The sequence below is a fragment of the Polistes canadensis genome, unplaced genomic scaffold (genome assembly GCF_001313835.1).
Source record: "Polistes canadensis isolate GaletaPanama2010 unplaced genomic scaffold, ASM131383v1 scaffold_5, whole genome shotgun sequence".
NCBI lineage: Eukaryota > Metazoa > Arthropoda > Insecta > Hymenoptera > Vespidae > Polistes > Polistes canadensis.
This window is the reverse complement of record NW_014569552.1, coordinates 557,706-577,095: the sequence shown is the minus strand read 5'-3', so window position 1 is coordinate 577,095 and position 19,390 is coordinate 557,706. Positions and strand designations below refer to the sequence as shown.

General features: G+C 30.2%; 1 protein-coding gene across 2 annotated transcripts; it reads right to left on the bottom strand.

The window, feature by feature from the left end:
- Nucleotides 1–174: 174 nt before the first annotated feature.
- On the bottom strand, nucleotides 175–13,883 carry LOC106788070 (leucine-rich repeat-containing G-protein coupled receptor 6-like). 2 transcript variants are annotated; one of them, XM_014750993.1, is made up of 3 exons: nucleotides 13,643–13,883; nucleotides 3,944–4,339; nucleotides 175–3,877 (listed from the first exon to the last, which is right to left on the bottom strand). In XM_014750993.1, the coding sequence occupies exons 1-3, from the start codon at nucleotides 13,687–13,689 to the stop codon at nucleotides 2,248–2,250; spliced, it is 2,073 nt and encodes a 690-aa protein (XP_014606479.1). In that variant the 5' UTR covers nucleotides 13,690–13,883; the 3' UTR covers nucleotides 175–2,247. The 2 variants fall into 2 exon arrangements, with proteins under 2 accessions (XP_014606479.1, XP_014606487.1); XM_014751001.1 differs by lacking the exon at nucleotides 13,643–13,883 and adding an exon at nucleotides 9,691–9,918.
- Between the last annotated feature and the right edge of the window lie 5,507 nt (nucleotides 13,884–19,390).

The window sequence follows — 19,390 nt, the reverse complement described above, 5'->3', positions numbered from 1 at the left end:
GACATTTCAGCATATTTATTACTTTTAGAAATAAAGTGAGATAATATTGAATTTTTTTTATATTTTTAACGACTTCAAACATTTTTTTAACTACTTATATATATATTGCTGTGCGTGATTATGTGCACGTGTACGTATGTGTTTGGATGTATTTATGCATATAACCAATACACAATTATCTTGTATAAAATATATTTTGTTAAAAATTAGCTCCGCTATAAGAAGAAAATATATATTTTTGTCTATTTCTAATTCATTTTCACATTTTTTTAAAAAAATAATTATTTACTTTCAAGATATGAAACATTACATCTAGTCAAGGACAGAAATGAACGATAAAAATAAATGAAAAAATAAAGAAGAATAAAAAAAAAGATATTTTTACTATTTTTTCACATGTTCATTTCGATTGCGACTTTTAACATTTACGATTAGATATCAAGTGAGCCATTTATGTTTTGTCATGATATTCTTCGTCGATTAATTTTTTAATATTCATATTTTCAAGTGTCGTTTTATCATTTTCTTATCATTTCTTATTCTTTTATTCCAAAGAAATGCGATTTTAAACACAGTAATTCTACAATCGCCGAAATATTACATTTTCTTTTTTAGCAAGAAATGACGAAATATTTGTTTATATATATAAATAAAACAATAAATGTAATGCTGAAAGTCGGGGATTACAAAAACTTTGAACTCTCATCCTCGTAGGAAGAAAAAACGATACATTTATTCAAACGACACAGTCTTTTGCATTATTTTTCCTTTTTTATTTTCTCCTTCGTTTCGGAAATATAACGACAAACATATTTACACGATTTTTATTCATTTATTTGTCAATTTATCGATGATTGATTTATTCTTCATCTGTGCAGCCATTTTTTGTTTGGAATATATTTTGTCTTCTTTCTCTTTTATATATACTTCCATTTATTTTATTTTCTTTTATATATTTTTATTTTCTTGCAAATAATTTTAATATACAGGTCAAGATGTCTATAGAAGACTCAATTTAACAAAAATTAATTTTGATCTTACTCGAAATATTATTACATGAATTTAATGATAGGATCGAGAACATGTGCTCTCTTGTTTCTCGAGTCGAACAAGTTAATTTGAATGTTTAAACATTATTTTTTATATAGAAAAAAAATTTTATATGATATTATATATACACGTATTAACAAAACACACAACTTGGGAATTTGAAAAAAAACTATACATCAGTAAAATTTACAAACCATTTCTTATCTATGATCTCTCTCTCTCTCTCTCTCTCTTATTTTTTTTCTTTCTCTCTTATAATAAGTTCTCTCTTATTCTCTCAGATACAAAATTTGTAAGATTTTAAATCGAAATATTCTAAGAAATAAATTCATCTAACGACACCCTTATATTTCCTTAGAAAAATTATTAAATAATAAATAATTTTCAATCGATTTATATCGATAAGATTTTTAAAGTTCTTAATTCCTTTTCTATCGACTTCGCACATATTATACAATCATTATTAATTTCTTTGAATTTTATATTCGCTCATTTTGTTTACTCTCATAGTTTCAATTGGCAGTAACGATTATGATCGATTTTTCTCGAGAAAAAAGGCTTGTTATACTAAGTAAATTACACAATAACGTGAGATTCGAGGAATATGTTTGGGAAAGAAAACAAAAACCAAAAAACTAGTTATAGTTTGTATCTTTTCTTCGTAAGAGAAAAGAAAAACAGAAATAAAAAGAAGGAAACAATAAACCGTTAATTTCTGTCGTGAGTTACAAATTCGAAAACTTTTCGATAAAATATGGCATACGATATATTACAGGGGTATGTATAAATAAACAATGAATTAGAAACTTATAGCTTAACTTAACTATAGATATTATTCTAATATAGAACCAAAATCTTTATCTGAAGAAAAAAAAATCGTAATAAAATATATTTCGTTTGATTGATCTTTGGGGCACTATGTATTATAAATAAATTGATCACATACTAGAACGAAATATTAGTCTCCAATGTTTGCTCATAGCGGTTCAATTTTCTTTTAACACAAAACAAAAGAAAAAGAAACAGAAAAAATAAAATTTAAAAAATTAAAAAAGAAAAAGAATATAAACAGAAATACCTATATAAATGTAATACGATTTGGACACAACCGTAAAAAATATTAAACGTTTATAACTCGAGCTTATGCTTGGGGATTAATGGGTTCAATATTGGGTGTTGTCCTGTTTTCTTCTGATATCATAAACGACGAGTACAATTCGATTCGCGAATGAATTTCGCCCATGTGCGATTAGGTGTAAGATCACCCTTACGAACGAACGGTCTACTTTGATCCATAACGGTTCGATAAGTCTTGTCGTCGTAAGTGCAAGTTAAACTCTTACGAAGTTTCTCACCACCCGTTTCAAAGTTGGCAGGCTGACTACCAACTAGTACATGAAGATCATTCTTTACTTTTTCAGCCCAGTCCCACATTTCTACGACCGAGCAATTACAAACGAATGGATTACCTAAGAGATTAACCGACAAGAGATTCGGATTTGATTTGAAGATTTTGTAATCAATTGATTGTAAATAGTTATTGCTGAGATCCAAGTGTTCCAAAGATCTTAATAATTTCAAACTAGACAGATCTTTTGCCTCGGATATTTTGTTATTAGATAGATTCAATCGAGTGATATTTCTTGTTTTGGAAAATACGTTCTCGTGTAAGTGTGAAAGGCCACAGTCGCTTATATCAAGAATTTCAAGATTGGATAGTTGCGTTGGTAAGAGGGCATCCTTCTCTGGGACGCTAAGTGGATTACCACTGAGCTTCAACTCGATCACGTTTGTGATGTTGCGATCACCAAAAACCCTTAGATCGATCGGGTTGCGAAGATCGCAATTATTCATCTCCAAACTTTCTAATCTCGTTAAGTTGGCGAATAAGCCTTCCTCCAAAGTGTGAAGCGTGTTTCCTGATAGTATCAGTTTCTTAAGAGAAGTCATTTGAGCGAATGTATTATTTCCAACATGGCCGAGGTCGCAGTAAGACATATCCAAAAATTCTAAGGAGCTTAATGGACTTAACAAAGTAACGAAAGCATCCGATAATGGATTGTGTGAGATGTCGAGTTCTTCGAGATTTTCAAAAACCTCGAAAGCGGTCGGTAATTTACGCAAGTGACAATGACTGAGAGAGAGTTTGTGAAGCTTAGGTAAGTGGCGTAAGACTACAGTCAGATCAGCAGCCAACATTGGATTGCCGCTAAGATTTAATACTCGTAATTTACTAGCGTTTTTAAAAGCTTCTTCGGATAAGCGATCCTGAAGATTACAATTGGACAAATCCAACGATTGCAAGCTGTGCAAGTTATGACCAAGAGTATTGCCAACGTCCAAATGTTGAAGTTCGTTGTCAGCTAATACCAATTGTCGAAGATACAAATTTTTAGCGAAAGCATCTCTCGGCAAATAATTAATCGAAGTTTTCCTTATATTGAGATTCTCCAAACGAATAAGAGGAGCTAAGACGTTTGTCCAACTCAATTCTTTCAAATCGTTCTCCTGCATCTCGAGTTCTCGTAAATTTTCCAGATGCGCAAACGTATCGGGAGACAGGTGAGTCAAGTTACAGCCGTTCAACTGGAGATACTCGAGATTTGTCAAGTGGTCGAACGGGCCAGGTTCTATCCTTTGAAGGGGATTGTAAGACAAGTCGAGTTTGTTCAGATTCGTTGTGTTATGAAAAAATCGTGTATTCAGTTGATGAATCCCGCAATTATTCAAATCCAAATATAGTAGTGTCCGACAATTTAGGAAAGGGCCCTCCACCGTGGCTATTGGGTTGTTCTGAAGTTCCAACGTGATCAAACCTGGACTGTCCCTATTAGAGGATAAGAGTTAACGTGTTAAACGTCTGTCTAGTTTCATATACGGTGTGTCATATTACCTAAAAGCCTCTGGATCTACGTTCGTTATGGCATTGTAGGAGAAGTCCGCATCCAAGAGATACGTCAGTCCAGCGAAAGATTCGTAATTGAGTTGGGCAAGTCGATTATGTGCCATCTGCAGTCGCCTCAGCTTAATACCATGTGGAAATGATCCAACGTGTTGTATGTTATTGCCATTCATGTCAAGTATGTAGACATTAGGACTGAGTTCGTTATATGGTATGCTTGTCAGGTTGCTTTCCGAGCAATCGGTAACCCAGTTGATACGAAAGTAGTGACAGTGACAGTCCACCGGACATTCTTGTTCGACTAATTCCCCGTTCAAAGAGTAAGTCGATGTTGTTAGACAAGTTAAAAGCAGGAGTAGTCCTAACATCCTTCTTGCCGTTTGATATCTGAATTAAAACAAGACAATAGAAACATTTTCTAACAATATCTATTATCTCATCGTCGAACGAATTAATGTGACATATTTAAATGACGTACAAAATATGACAGTCTAAGAAAAATAATGATGAACAAACGAAAGAGGAGTATTAGAAATAACAGAAGTAACGGGCGTCCAATATTAAAGATTATCATCACGCTGAGGTGAGTTTTGGTCTCGGTGGTAAATTACATTGCAGAACGTTATGGCGTTTCTCTCTTTTATCCCCCATTGGAATAGACGAGTGCTACGGACAAAGGAGGAACTCGTCGGTGCCTCTGGCAAGAAGCAGAAAGAAAGAAGAAAGAAAGGAAAAAAAAAATCAAGCAAGCAAGAAAGAAAGAAAGTAAAGTAAAGTAGAAAGAGAGAGAAAGAGAAAGGATGAGACTGGGGGTAGTTGTACAACGAACGAAGCTATGGGGAATAGTAGGAGCTTTCCGGGAGAACGACACGGTAGGCGTTCCACACGGTCGAGTGATTCCAAGAGCTTTTCCACCCGCGCAGAGTTTGCTTTCGGCCTCTGCCCGTTTTACCGACGACGTCCTCCCTTGAGGGGGGGAGGGGGGGGAACAAAAAAGACAAGAAAAAGAAAGAGAACGGTGGAAGAGAGAAAAGGACGGGCTCGAAGGCGGTACATTTTCCGTTTTCGATCTCTTCCTTCTGTATTTTTCGCTGTCGTCTTGCCTTTGGCGCCGCGAATCTTCTATCTCTCTCTCTCTCTCTTTCCTCTTTTTTCTCTTGAAATCTCATTTCATAGGAAGGATTCCCTAGCACTCGTCGTTGTTGTAGTAGTAGTCGTCGCGGTGTTCATCCTCTTCCTCCTCTTGGGGAACGGCCGAGCTCGACAGTCATTTGCATTCAAACTCCACCCGAGACATTCATACTTTTTGCAAATATCGTCTTTCTTTATGCGTCAGAGTTCAGCCTTCGGGAGAGACTTCAGACCTTCGGGGCGGACGTTTTCCACTCGAATTTACGTCTCGGCTCCACCTAAGTCACCCCACGTGATCCTCCCACACCTACCCTTCATCTCCTCCCTCGGCTAACTCCTTTCTCCCTTGTACCTCTCCTCATCCCCTATTTTCACTGATTTTATCTTCCCCCTTTTTCTTCCCTCTTCTTTTTTACTATCTTTCTTTCTTTCTTTCTTTCTTTCTTTCTGTCTTCCTTTATCATGTATACGAAGTAAAAACAAAAAGGAAGTAAAAAAAGAGGGGTGTCCCTCTCTACTTTGGATAATTAGCTTTCTTCCGCTTTTGACTCCCGAAACAAACGCGATTGCTCGTTACGTTTTCTTTTCTGAATCCATGAGACACTTTGAACTTGCAAAAAAAATAGTATGGTAAGGACAAGGAGTCTTCTCTTAATGATCATGCCTCGACTCGAAGGTTGTTGGGTAGGAAAGAAAAAAAACAAAAAGATAAAAAGATAAAAATAAAAAGAAAGAAGAAAAATGGTTATTCCAAGTCGTTTTCTAAAGCAACCAGTTAATTTCAAGGACCACTTGCCCCTAACCGAATATTCTTTCTCATTCTCTTATTTATATTCCATGGCTGAGACCAAAAATAAAATGGCGTTGCTCTTCTAGCATTTTGTTTTTTTTTTTTTCTATTTCTCTCCCTCTCTACGTCTATTCTTTTTTATTTAAAAAAATAAAATGAAAACAAATGTATATATATATACGATGCGCAAAGAATTTTACAGGTATTTGTCGCTTATAGTGTTTATTCGACCGTTTTAATTCTCCTATCACCGAAATTATACACACAACGGTTCGTTGAACTCTCTAATTAGTGGAAAAAAAATTTAACCATGAGAGTTCCCATTGTGTTTGTATTATATGTACTGGGTGAACCAAACAGTTTGAAGTGTTACGCGAATTTTAAGGTTTGTAATTATAATATTTGATAAAGAAATTAATCTATATTTAAACTTCTAACAAAAAAATAAAGTTTTTTAACCCAACATATATTATTCTACTTTTTGATTTTAAAAAGTACATTTTTTCAGCATTTCTTTTTTTTTTTTTTGCTATCACATCTAAGAATTACAATAATACAGAAATTATTTTTTTCCAATTAAGAACATTTATAAAAGAGTATACTTAATAAATATTTATCAGACTCGCTGTATATTGAAATGAAATAAAAGAAAAATTGTTTTTCAATTTGTCTAATTTTTTTTTTTCTCTTCCAATGTAATAAATAATTTCAATTAATTATTCTAAATAATAAAAAAATAGAAATAAATGTGTGTGTTTATGTGTGTGGAAGAGAATTCTTCGAATTCAGTATATTGTTCAAACACTTACATTTGTCTCTAAGAAAAAAAATATTTCTCTCGCGTAGGTAAAACGCGTGAATCTCAAATCATTTTGACACAAACTCCCATAGAAATACCTCACCCTGTATGGTATTGTATACCACCATGATATGCTTGAACGAGAAAACGCGTCAGCGAATCATGGAACTGTTTAAATCTACGCGCGCGTTCCAAACGCGGTTCGTGTCGCTATCCTGTCGTCCCTTTTGCGCTTGGGAAGATTTATATTTACATGCATGTATATATTATATACACATACACACATACATATACGTATATACGTGTGTTAAAGATTTACGAATAGGCGAATTTGAGCTGGACGAAAAATGCTGAACGAACGAACGTCACGATGGGAATGAATTCATGAGTACGATTATGCTAACTTAAAGGACGGATGCAAGCATAACTCGTGAATAAAAATTATTACTGCGAAGACTAGCATTAAGTATGTAAGTATATATTTGTCTTTGTGTACGTGCCTTTGTGTGTGTGTGTGTTTCCAGGTATATATGACGATCATGGATAAAAAGATGACTGTACATAACAAGTAATACGTGTTTTCAGTGATAAGCTCTGAAAAAATAAATAAAAAGGAAATAAATTATAACGTAAATTGTAATAAGAATCATATTTCTTATTTAGTATATACAAATTCAATTGTTTACTTATTCATTATTTATAATTGTGTGTTGTAAAAAATTAATTAACATATTTGCAATTATATCCTGACACTTTTTGAAATATTTTCAAATAGTATTAACGTTCATTTCTACACATCGTTGTATTTTGTTTAGAATTAAATTTTAATATTAAAATAAGGAATCAATTTGTTCGATCGTAAAATTAATAACTAAATGGATACACATACCAAGTATATCTAAATTATTTTTTTGTAAGAATTGGGAATATTTATAAAATAATATTAAACAAAATTTCTCGAGTAAGTAATTTTAAAAATAATTATTCATTATTTTACATGCATACATGAATACAATATTTTAAAAATGTAGCTTTGAAACGTGCAAAATTATAAGAGAGAACAATTTTTTTTATTCAATGTCTCAAGTATAAGTAATTTAAGAAATAATCGTCCGTAACACTTTTCTAACTGTGTGCTGAGAATATAAAGAAACTCATGTGTAGCGGTAAATAGGTTGACCCGAGGTAATTAGCTTAAAAATAAAATCTAGAATAAAACTTAGGTTAGAATATGAATTAAAAATTAAATTCATTAGAAACAGATTAAATTTATATTTTCACGTTTAAAATATCTTCATAAGAACTCATTGAATTTATTCTCTTACAATCTAATACGTTCTTGGCAAAGATTATCGTGTCATCGTAGTGGAAAGAGAGAAAGAGAGAGAAAATAGATCAGTATTGTATGCAGCATGTATTTTTAACGACTCAGCCATTTTTGATTACGCTGCACAGCCTACATATGGTCGAAAACAATTTCCCGCGAAGGCCGTTTGTTCAATTAACGAATAAATTACGAAAAGGTATGACGATCATCGATCCACGTACATATACTTATTTGATATCATCAAATAATCATATATATCATTATCAAATAATCATATATATCAAATATAAATACAAAGTGTCCTAAATGTTGCTTTATCTCAAATTGAAAAATAATTAATTATTTTTACAGATATATTTAAAATCGTATAATTTTTTAACAATTAAACTTAAAATTTGTACCTTGTAATGAATAATAAAATATTGTATAATGCCATTAATAAATTAATTATTGATATTTGTTGTTTTCAGTCTTATACTTTTGTAACAACATTCCAAGCGTAAATTCATGTTTTGAAATCAACAATAAAATATTGTAATTCTATTAAATTATTCAATATCAATTTTTGTTGTTTCATACATTGTTAAGACATAACTTTTGAGACACACTGTATGTAATGTGTATCTGTGTCTTTATATTTAGTAGGATGAATTATAGGAAGGACGCTCCCTATTCTAATCGAGATCAAATGTTTTATCGGTCGATCGAAGTTTCACTCAATTAAGTAAACACATTGTACGTGCACGGTGATTTTCTATCTGGTTAAAAGCATTTGCGAATAGTGTTTCATTATTATTACGCAATACCCAATAATCGACACCTTTGAATGAATTATCTTCCTAGTGCGAAGTTGAATACATATATACACATACACATACATACACACATATATTTACGAATACATAAAAATATAAAGTTTAAAAAAAATGAAATAAAAAGAAATTATAGTATAAAAAAAAATAAAATACACGAATATTTTCTAATACATATATACACACATACACATATACAAGATCAAATGAATATATAAATAAATAAATAAATTGTTCGAAGAGAGAAAGAAAGAAAGAGAGAGAGAGAGAGAGAGAGAGAGAGAGAGAGAGAATGATAGAGAGAGAAAAAAAGAAAATTTCTTTTAAAAACAAGTAAAGAAAAATATTATTAAAGTACAGCGAGAGAGAAGATACTAAAAAGAAGATTCTTAAAGGTTATGTCGTGCCATAAAATCGTATGATTCACGAAGTACAAGTAATCATGGCCAATGACAATAACAATGACGCATAAGCATAATCTATCAAAATAACATGGTTCAAGTTCAATTGTTGTCTAATCGTATTATAACTATCGTCTACTATTTTCTATAATTATACGCATAAAAATATAATTATATATATTTAAATAGAAATATTATGTACATTTCATATGTTTTTTCAATTTAAAAATGTATTTACTCATATACACACGCACGTATACATACCATAGAATTTTCAAAAATTATATTTTTGTTTATCTCTTTTTTTTTTTTAAACTGAAAACATATTTACTTATATATAAAGTATTATATATATATATATATATTTATATTTATGTAATTTTTATTAATTCAATCTTTTTTTCTCTTTTTTTCTATCTCTTTTATCGTATAAAACTTAAAAACATATTGACGTATAGCCACGCATACATATACGTACCATGTGAGTCACTAAACGGAAATAAAAATGTCAGCGAAGTATTCGGTTTATTTGAAAATTTGCACAAACGTTTATACTCGTTAATACGATTGAATATTATAAATGTAAGATATGGTTTAACGTGAAACGGAGTTCTCCTTTAAAATCAAGTTATTTCTGACGACCGGCGAAGAGAAAACAACACTGTCGAACGATCGTAGCGAGACCTGGTGTCAGATACGAACTGACCCATCTCTCTCTTTCTATCTGCTTTTCTTCGACGTAGTATCCTCTCTTTTTCTATCTTTCCGTATACATATATCTTATTATCTTTCTCTTTCTTTCTTAGGGTAGCGTCTTCCTTCTCTTTCTTTCACGGTCTTTCTTTTCCCTCTCTCTCCAACCTATCTAAATAACACACGTGTATACTGCCATTATTACGTAATCTCAATATTCATCGATATTCAATATTCTCGAATCTTCGAACAAAATTTGACCAATCAGTGAGGAATATAATTAAGATTTTCCCGCCGTTTTTTATCCCCCTTTTTCGAAATATTCTACGAAAAATTATGAGAGTGTATTAATATAAGTATGATCTGCAAGATTTCGAAATATATATCAAGTAATATGTTTATGTTATTTAGAATCTGAATCGTTTTAATATCGATTTACATATTTATTATTATTATTATTATTATTTTAACTCTTTATGATTTATATTTCTTTTATCGCGTTCGAGATTAAAATATATTTCAGGCAGCAAATTTATTTACGTCAAATAGATTGCCATTATAAAAAGTGTAAGTTTCTATTTAAAAAAAAAAAACAAAGTTGATCTTTGAACAACCTCAAAAAATTCCACTAAATGAAATGCTTGAAACATTAAATGTCATAGTATTGAAACTTTGAAATCGGAAATCAATTGTCAGAAAAATTGTTTTTTCAAATTTCACGCTATCGAAATAAAAATTTGTTACGCATTATTTTGTTACACCCAGTATATATTAAAATATATTGAATAAACGAGGATGAATTGGAAAGTTTTGATCTCCAACCGAATATAAATTTTTATTTAAAAAAAAATAAATGAATTTAATCGAAAAAAAATGTTTTTCCATGTTCGGCAGAAAATTTTTCAACCCACCTATGTATACAGCTCTCATACTAAAAAAAAAAAAAAAGAAAAACAAATTAAAAACCTCGTACAGTAAAGTATTTTTTACTTTCAATAACTAAATAGGAACAACAATTTGAATTTACGATTTCGTCTAATCATCAAAATAATCGATCCAATGAGTATCGATAATATTGGGTATTGTTTTAATCGATAGCAAGTATCGAAAACAAATATCAAGATGATATCGGCGTCGTTTAGATACACGGTTAGGCATATACATACTTATTTACGTATTTACAATTGTCATAGTAATTCGCGAGTTATCGATACTTCCTTTCTAAATATCGGTCAAGTATCGGGGAATCATCGATTTCCAGTAGAACGGATAGGCTCTTTCGTTGAGTATTTCGAACTAGTTGTTCCAAATATTGATAGTACATGTACAGGATGTTTCAGAATAATTATTTTTATTTTTCACTTGTATAATTGGGAATGTTTAAATGAAATTATTTTTTCGTAATTAATTAATAACTGGAAGTCTTATTGTATTGAATTAATTCAATGAAATTTGAAACTCTTTATTGATTTTATCATACGACCCCAATTGATTCTGATATCTGGGCTCATGTTAAATCAATCGTTTATGGGACGCATATCAATAGAGAATAAGAGTTAATTAATTACTGGAATTATTCTTGCTTTTGATGATCCTTGTAATTGTTCGTTATTATTTCGAAGAATTTCGTCGTTCAATTATACGACGTTATACATTGTCTGTTCTCTGTATCAACAATAATGGCGGCTTTTAATTATGAACAGTTTTTATCAATTTTCAAAACTACGTTCATGAATTAACCAATTATTTTTAGTGTGTTATATGTTTTAAAGTGTGTTACTTTAAAGTTACACGATATACAAATTTAATAAATGAGTTGTTGTTCATATTAAAATTGTTTTAATTCCTTATTTCTTTCATCATCAAATTATCTCAATTTGGGAACCGTTTCTGGTTAATATTTTATAACGAAAAGTTGTTTAATTACAATTAAAAGAAGTTACTTTGAAACGAAACACTTTGAATACTCGTACGAACAGTTGGACTATTGTTCTTGTTTAGAAGTAGAACATTGTGGCATATTCATGATGACGACATAACGAGTAGCGTATTGATACTCGTGAGAATCTAAAATAATTTTATACAAGAGAAAAATATGCTTTCGTTCGTCTGTCTATATCCGTTTATTCGTTAATTCGTTTGTTCGAAAATGTCGCGTCTATTTATTTTCAACGTATCAAAATGAAATTTTCGTTGCATATGACAGAAGTGTTGGGATATATTTACTTTTTGTCACTTCAATTGATCATCATTTTTGAATAGGACCCTTTTCATTCATAATTATTCCTAAATGGAATATCATTCATACTAACATAAGTGTTATGTCATGTTCTTTCAAAAGATCATATGACATGTAATCTTTTTTAACTACGTTGTTTGCGACACGTATCTACTTACATTTACAAGTTTAGATAACTAAAATAGTTTAAAAAATAATAAATAATTAATAATTTAATTATTATTAGGCTATCTGTGGAAAGTTTGTGGCGATTTTCGGTCGAGATAAAAAATTATATAGAAAAGTTTTTTGCTGAAAAAACCTGAGAAGTTCTGGAAGGACGGAATTTGCAAGTGGCACTTATATAATTTAATAAATATATACCAAAAAACTTAAATGCGTTGCATTTAATTTAATTCCTTCAAAATTGGCACGAACTTTCCATTTTCATCCAGATTCATTTGTTAAAAAAAATTTCTTCAAAATACATAATTCAGAAGTTGAAAAAGTAGATTATAAATCGATTAAATGGGTTAACAATTATAATAAATATTAATTAAATGAGTCATAAATATTTTATTATTTGAAAGAATAGAAATGGAGTATAAAATAGTTTTGAAAAGAAATTCATTTACTTTTAAAATAAATGTAGAAATTTTGGTCTCATCCTGTACGTTGTATCAAACTTATACAGTTACATGCTAAATAGATACGACCAAAATACATATGTAATTTCGAAAAATTTTAATATTCCACCATTCCGGCATCTGTCTTTTCATCGTACCAGTACGTTTAGTAATCAAAAATAAAACTAAATAATCATGAATTTCGTACATATTCATTCGTTTTCTTTATAAATTCGTATATACCGCCTTTCACTTGGAATTCCGCTTTTATCGACACACGTTTGAAATCCTGCCTTTCGGACATCTCTTTAATTTAATCTAATCTTATTAAATTCTTGATAACAAGAAAAAAGAAATCAAATTCATTTAATTACATGCGCATCGACACGTTCGATCGAATCAAATTTTGACAAATCTGTAATCAACATTTCAAAATACCATTTAGCACATCAATCTATCTAGGAAAAATTTCTAAACATGAAATAAAACGTACGTTAAACATAAAACAAAAAACAATAAATAAAAACAACAATCGTTAAACGTTTCCGCTATCGTAACGTTTGATCGATGCTATCAGGCGTTGCAACGAAAGGCGAGAGAAAAAAAAGGGAAAATAGTGTGCGTGTGTGTGTGTGTGTGAAAGAGAGAGAGAGAGAGAGAGCGATAGGGCGAGGGAGAGAAAAAAATATCAAGAAGGGTTGGAGAAAATTTATACAGCGAGGGTTGTTAACCAAAAACATGAAAAAAAGGGAATAAAAAGGAATAAAAAAAAAGAAAAAAGAAAAAACATAGAAACGTACGTAATAGAGAAAATCGATCGATGGTATACCATCGACTAAGAATAAGCGCTGGTAGCGACTCCTGTAAAACTGTTGAAGTTGAATAGATGTTACCTGTAGGATTTATCGAACAGGAATGACTCTCTCTGCTTTTCGTCCATGTTTTTATTTGGCTTCTACCGGTAATTGTGTTACTTTTAGTAACATTTATCACTACCACAAGCGACAACAACGATAAGAACCAATTAAAATTTCGGCGTGAAATTTATTAACGCGTTTTTTTTTCTTATTACGAATTATCTCAAGCTTCTTCTCTTGCCGGCACAGTTCTCTTTCGAGCGAGAAGATAACGATTACAACACGACTTACGCACTAACAGAACCACTAACGTATACCTACACACGCGCATGCGTCTCTCTCAATCAACGAACACAACTACCTACGAACAACAAACGATGACTTTTTGCGAGGAAGAAGACGTTGTTATGAAAAGTAAAGTATGTTATTATATATATGCTATGTAATACTATATCATATCGTCGGTCCCCATAAATAGAAGGTCAAACGATTCAATCGAAATATATCGAATATAATATATTTTCTTTCGTTGCGCGCAAAATATTCTGCGCAGGCGGTTAAATATGAAAATTAATTGTTTATACATTTATATAATTTTGTAGACACGTCTTAAAGTGTGGTGTGATATAATTTACATTGGGGTTTTTCTTTATTTAAAGATTACCGATAAATATTCCTTAAACATTTTTCTAGAATTGTAATTATAAAATAAGTTCATATGTGAATACGCGAATCCGAAAAAGGATCTGTTTTTCAAATTAATGTTAGAAATTAATTACAGTTGTCATTCATTGGGTCAGTATTTTTATACATTTTTGTTCATAATATTTTAAACAAATGGTTGATATATTTTTAATCGAACTTTTTTTCAATATTTCTGAAAATAAGTTAACATCGAAATGAAGATAAAAAGAATAATGGTTATTTATTCAGATATCTGTTTACATTTGTAGATTTTGGTCAATAAACGATGGCCCCATATAATCCCTCGTAAGATTGACGCTGATTGATTAAATCTTTAAACGTGAAAGAGAACAAATACAAATTGACATGATGAAATCGCGATCTGCAAAAAATACAAGTAACTTTTTTATCTTTCACAATACGTTTTGTATCTTTTAATTGTGCTTTTTAAATTGAGACACTTAAATGTCTGGGAAACGTTCTATTTTCGTAAAAGATTTGTACTTTAAGAAGACAAGCTTTAACAGCATTAATTATTATTTCTAATTCAATGAACATTTTCAAGATTATTTCAAGACCAAATATAAATCTGTTCACATGGAAACTCATAATTTGTATGATTCCATCTCACCTTGAGAAATAAAACGAACAACCTTTTCTTATTGAATAATTTTATAGCATTCGTACATACATGTATGTGTTTATGTATGTAATAAGTAATAAATAAGTATGTATATATCCAAAAAAGACTTTTATTTTATTTTATTCAAATTGTGATATGAGTTTGACCGAAAAAAATGGTTTCTAAATGAGACTCAAGACTTTTCAACCCAGCCACGTAGAAGTTTAGGTTTGTACAAATGTAAGTATATGTAAGTAGATGGAATGACAGTGAAAGAGACAGGTCATCATGTAAAGCGCTAAATCGACGACGATTAAGCACCATGTATACACAGATACATATATCCATTTATATATATATACATTTGTATGTATATGTGTGTATAACAAGGGGGCAATCAAGAGCACAGAGAGAACGGAAATAAGATAAAACAACGAATTTGTCGTTACGATTTAATCCCTCGCCACTGAGACTCGAAATTGTTCTTCTAGTCTGGCATTTCTCTAACGATATTTGCCAAAATGAAACGCAGCAAAAAGTCGGCGTTTTCGTCGTTGTCTACTATAGGATTAAAACGAACAATATGAATATTTTAATTGTCGGAGTCGAGCTTTATTCGGTAGAGTGAGAAACAGATATAAAGACAGAGAAACATAGAAAAAGAAAAAGAGAGAGAGAGAGAGAGAGAGGAAGAGGTACGTCGCATATAACTTCGAAATGCAGGAAGTCCGGCGTCACGGATTATAGGAATTTTTATTTGCACGGATGACGTCGTCGACGTCGGTCTATAAAGCGTTAATAAAAACACAGAACACCAGCTTCATATCAAAGGTATACATATATATAATATATATTATATATGTATATACCATGTATATCTGTATATATGACTTATTATATAGTAGGTTGTCCGGAAAGTAATTTCGTTTATTGCACAGAAATATCGTTATGGTTGCGTCAATGTTTAATTCCAAAAAAAAAAAAAACAAAAACAAGTACGTAGAAAAATAATCTGGAAAGAATCCCATTAAATAAAAAGCGGTAAATATCATAAAATATCTCTTATTTTAAATCAGATAATTCTTGTTTAACAAATTTTTCTTCTTCTTTTTTTTTTTTTTTCAGAATGCCACATTTTTCCTGGATAATAATTTATACTTTTTAATCTTAGGTACATATGTATATTTTAATGTCAAATTATTATAATGTATAAAAAATATAATTTGCAAAAGGAGAACACACATTTAACAGGACATCGAGATTTTTTAAATTCTACATAGCTGTAAGGGTACATTAGGGCCACATATAACATACAATACTTATTGTCAACTGTTTCCAAGAAAAATAAGGGTGAAGTTTTACATGTATTCAATTATTTTCAAGTGATCAAAAAAATGAAACAGTTTTATATAAATATATATATTTTATTTAATATACATATACATACGTTTATATATACACACACATATAGAATATATATACATATATATATATATTTATATATCTTCATAAATCTACTATGTATACCCCTATATATAAAAGAATGAAATAGAAAGAGTAAGAGAGTAAAAAAGTATGTGAGAGAGAGAGAAAGGAATAGAGGGTAAAAGTCGTGCGTGCGGAAAGTGTCATAAAACTGACTCAAGGGTGTAGTTTCCTCGGGGTTGTATGTAAAGCACAGAGTAAAAAAGAGAAAGAGAGAGAGAGAGAGAAAGAGAAAGAAAGAGATAAAGTGAGATAGGAAATAGAGATAGAACTATAAGTTTGCTATAGGATTTGTTTTCCTATTCTTTTGTCTTTTTCGTATTCCGTTATTAAAAATTTCTCTTTTCTATTGTAACGTGTTGTAGCGTGTCAAGAGAGAACATAGATGCGTTCGATAGGCGTGTTAATATCCGCAGGAGACAATGGGGAAATCGATATGGCTTTTATACCATGTGTGTATTATGTTATATATATATTTATACATATATGCAGGGTATTTCAAAATTTCTATTCCTATTTGTCGAATGTTATAGAAAACATGAAATTAAAGATTATTTTTTTAGGAAGTTCTTCATTATCGTGATAATACAATTTAAATTTGAAATTATACGTTGTTAATCTAATTATTATTTGAATATCAGTTGATTTTGGTATCTGGAGTTTTGATTGAATCAATCGCGTCGAGTTTGATACATATTATTTTCATTAAAAAAAAGATAAGAGAGTTGATTAGTTTTTAGAATTATTTTAACTCGCCATGAGCTTAATATAATCGTTCGCAGATGTTTCGAAGAATTTATTCGTTTAATTATACAATATATACTTTTTGTGTCAGAAATGGTGGTCGTAATTTAGAACAGATTTTATAATTGTTTTAATACCATTCTCTGAAATATTTCACTAATATGTAGTAATTAATCTCTAAGTAACCCAATTTTACTTAAATCTGAAATGGAAAAAACATTTCCGACTACATTTATTTGTCTTTTTACCCGGAACATGTTGCAATTATGTAAAATGTAGATTCTCATTTAAAAGAGAACAAAGTTAACCTTGAAGCGAGCGTTAAATTTTTTGTCAAATGAAAAATAATAAATATCGTAATATTTCCATTCAGGAATTAATTGAAAATTAGATAAAAATTCGTAACGTTATTTATTTCCTCGATTGTTGATAACTTTCGAATTATTGAGCTTAAAAGAACTATTATAAACTTTTTACATTAATTAATAAATAATTTTATGATGATAAATTAAATAGGATTTTAAAAATATCTGGATGTATGCATAACATTAAGTATTTAACTTCAACGTTACGTACCATTGAAACATTAAAATTAAATAAATGAGTTGCTGTTAACGTTGAGATAGTTTCTCTTTTCTTTCGAATTATTACGACAGTGAATTAAAAGTTTAATATTAAATACAGTAAAACTTTCGATAACCGAATGAATAGGAAAACATAATTGTTAATATGCAAGAGAGAATTTTCATAAAGTAAAATACTAATTTGTTATTATGATTATATTAACATGTATTTAGAAAATATAATCAAATACAATGCAGTATAGAAAGATATAATAAAAAATATAATAAAGCAAAAAGACTGATAGATGATAATAAATAACACAATCAGAAAAATGTAGGATAAGGGTTCGGGAATGGATAGAATCAGGAAAGGATACACAGTTTTCTGATAATACAACATTTTGATAATGTATTATGCGAATAGTAGAACTTTAGAATACTATTACTGTTATTCGGAAAGTAATTACATTTATTTAATGATAAATAAAAGACAATTTTTTCCTATTTACAATTTAAGAGGTTTTAAAAGATCGTAACTTGTCAAATTGAATAAATTAAACTTCTCAGTTATTTCACGCGTTGATATGCGACGATTAGTATTTCCACCAGTTCCTTTATTGTAAAAATATTGTCTATGATTTTTCATTTCTAATATAATCTCTACAAAAAAAGAAAAACTATTTGATAAATCAAAACACAAGAAGGTTTTAAGTAACTTCTCGGATATCCGTTGTTACAATGTAAAATAAATTTGAAAATTTAGAGAGTAAGATTTAGTATCAGTAAACGCGATTAAAGTAATTACTTTACGAACAACCTAATAAATTATTAGATACTCAGATTTACGCGAACACTGTAACTACTCATTATATAATATTTGAAAATTTATATCAATAATTCTGGAACGCCCAGTATGTATGTACACTTCAACATATATCTCTCTTTATCCTTTGTTACCGCTAACGCAGTCAAAGTTACATATAATATTCTATATAAGGTAAACACAGTGGTCTTGTTTGCGACACGCGTGAATCTCGAATGAGTATTCGTTCTTGTATAATACATAAGTAAGTATATAAATACATCTATCTATCTATCTATCTATCACGTAATTGAACGAAGAGTTCGTATAATCGTGCATCGTCACCATGTTGTGACGTGTCGTGTTGTGTTGTGTCGTGTCGTATCGTCTCGTTATTAAAGGAAATACGAGAGGACGTTTATGTTAACTGTTTCGATGGAAGCAGAAATCGTAGGAGGTTTCCATGTTTGCTTAGCGAAACAGCACACAAGTTAGTTGTTCATCTTTAAGTTCGTGCTGCCTCGAACAACGACCTGCCAATTACAGATAGACGACCATTTTCGATCAACTATGCCGAATCGACTGGATGGATCATCGATTAATATTGCTATTGACATTGGACGTGACAAACGTATATTTACCTATATTAATCACCATTCGATTCGATCACCTATACTCTCCACCCCCTTTCCCACTTTTGTGATTATTCTGTAATAAATAATTATCTACGGAATGGGAAACTTCGGGGTGTGTTTATTAGTAGAAATTTATTTTTATATTACTATTAAGCAAATATTTTGTTATACGTGTATATTATAATATTAATAATTATATGATATTTGGATATATAAATAACAGTATATATAATATATAATATAATATAA

What these genes read in the sequence shown, in the direction of transcription:
- LOC106788070 (XM_014750993.1), bottom strand. Translation starts at nt 13,689, where the DNA reads ATGGACGAAAAGCAGAGAGAGTCATTCCTGTTCGATAAATCCTACAG. An exon ending in CTGTTCGATAAATCCTACAG is followed by an intron (nt 4,340 to 13,642) that starts GTAACATCTATT and finishes GTTTTAATTCAG; the next exon opens with ATATCAAACGGCAAGAAGGA. An exon ending in GTAGATCCAGAGGCTTTTAG is followed by an intron (nt 3,878 to 3,943) that starts GTAATATGACAC and finishes ATCCTCTAATAG; the next exon opens with GGACAGTCCAGGTTTGATCA.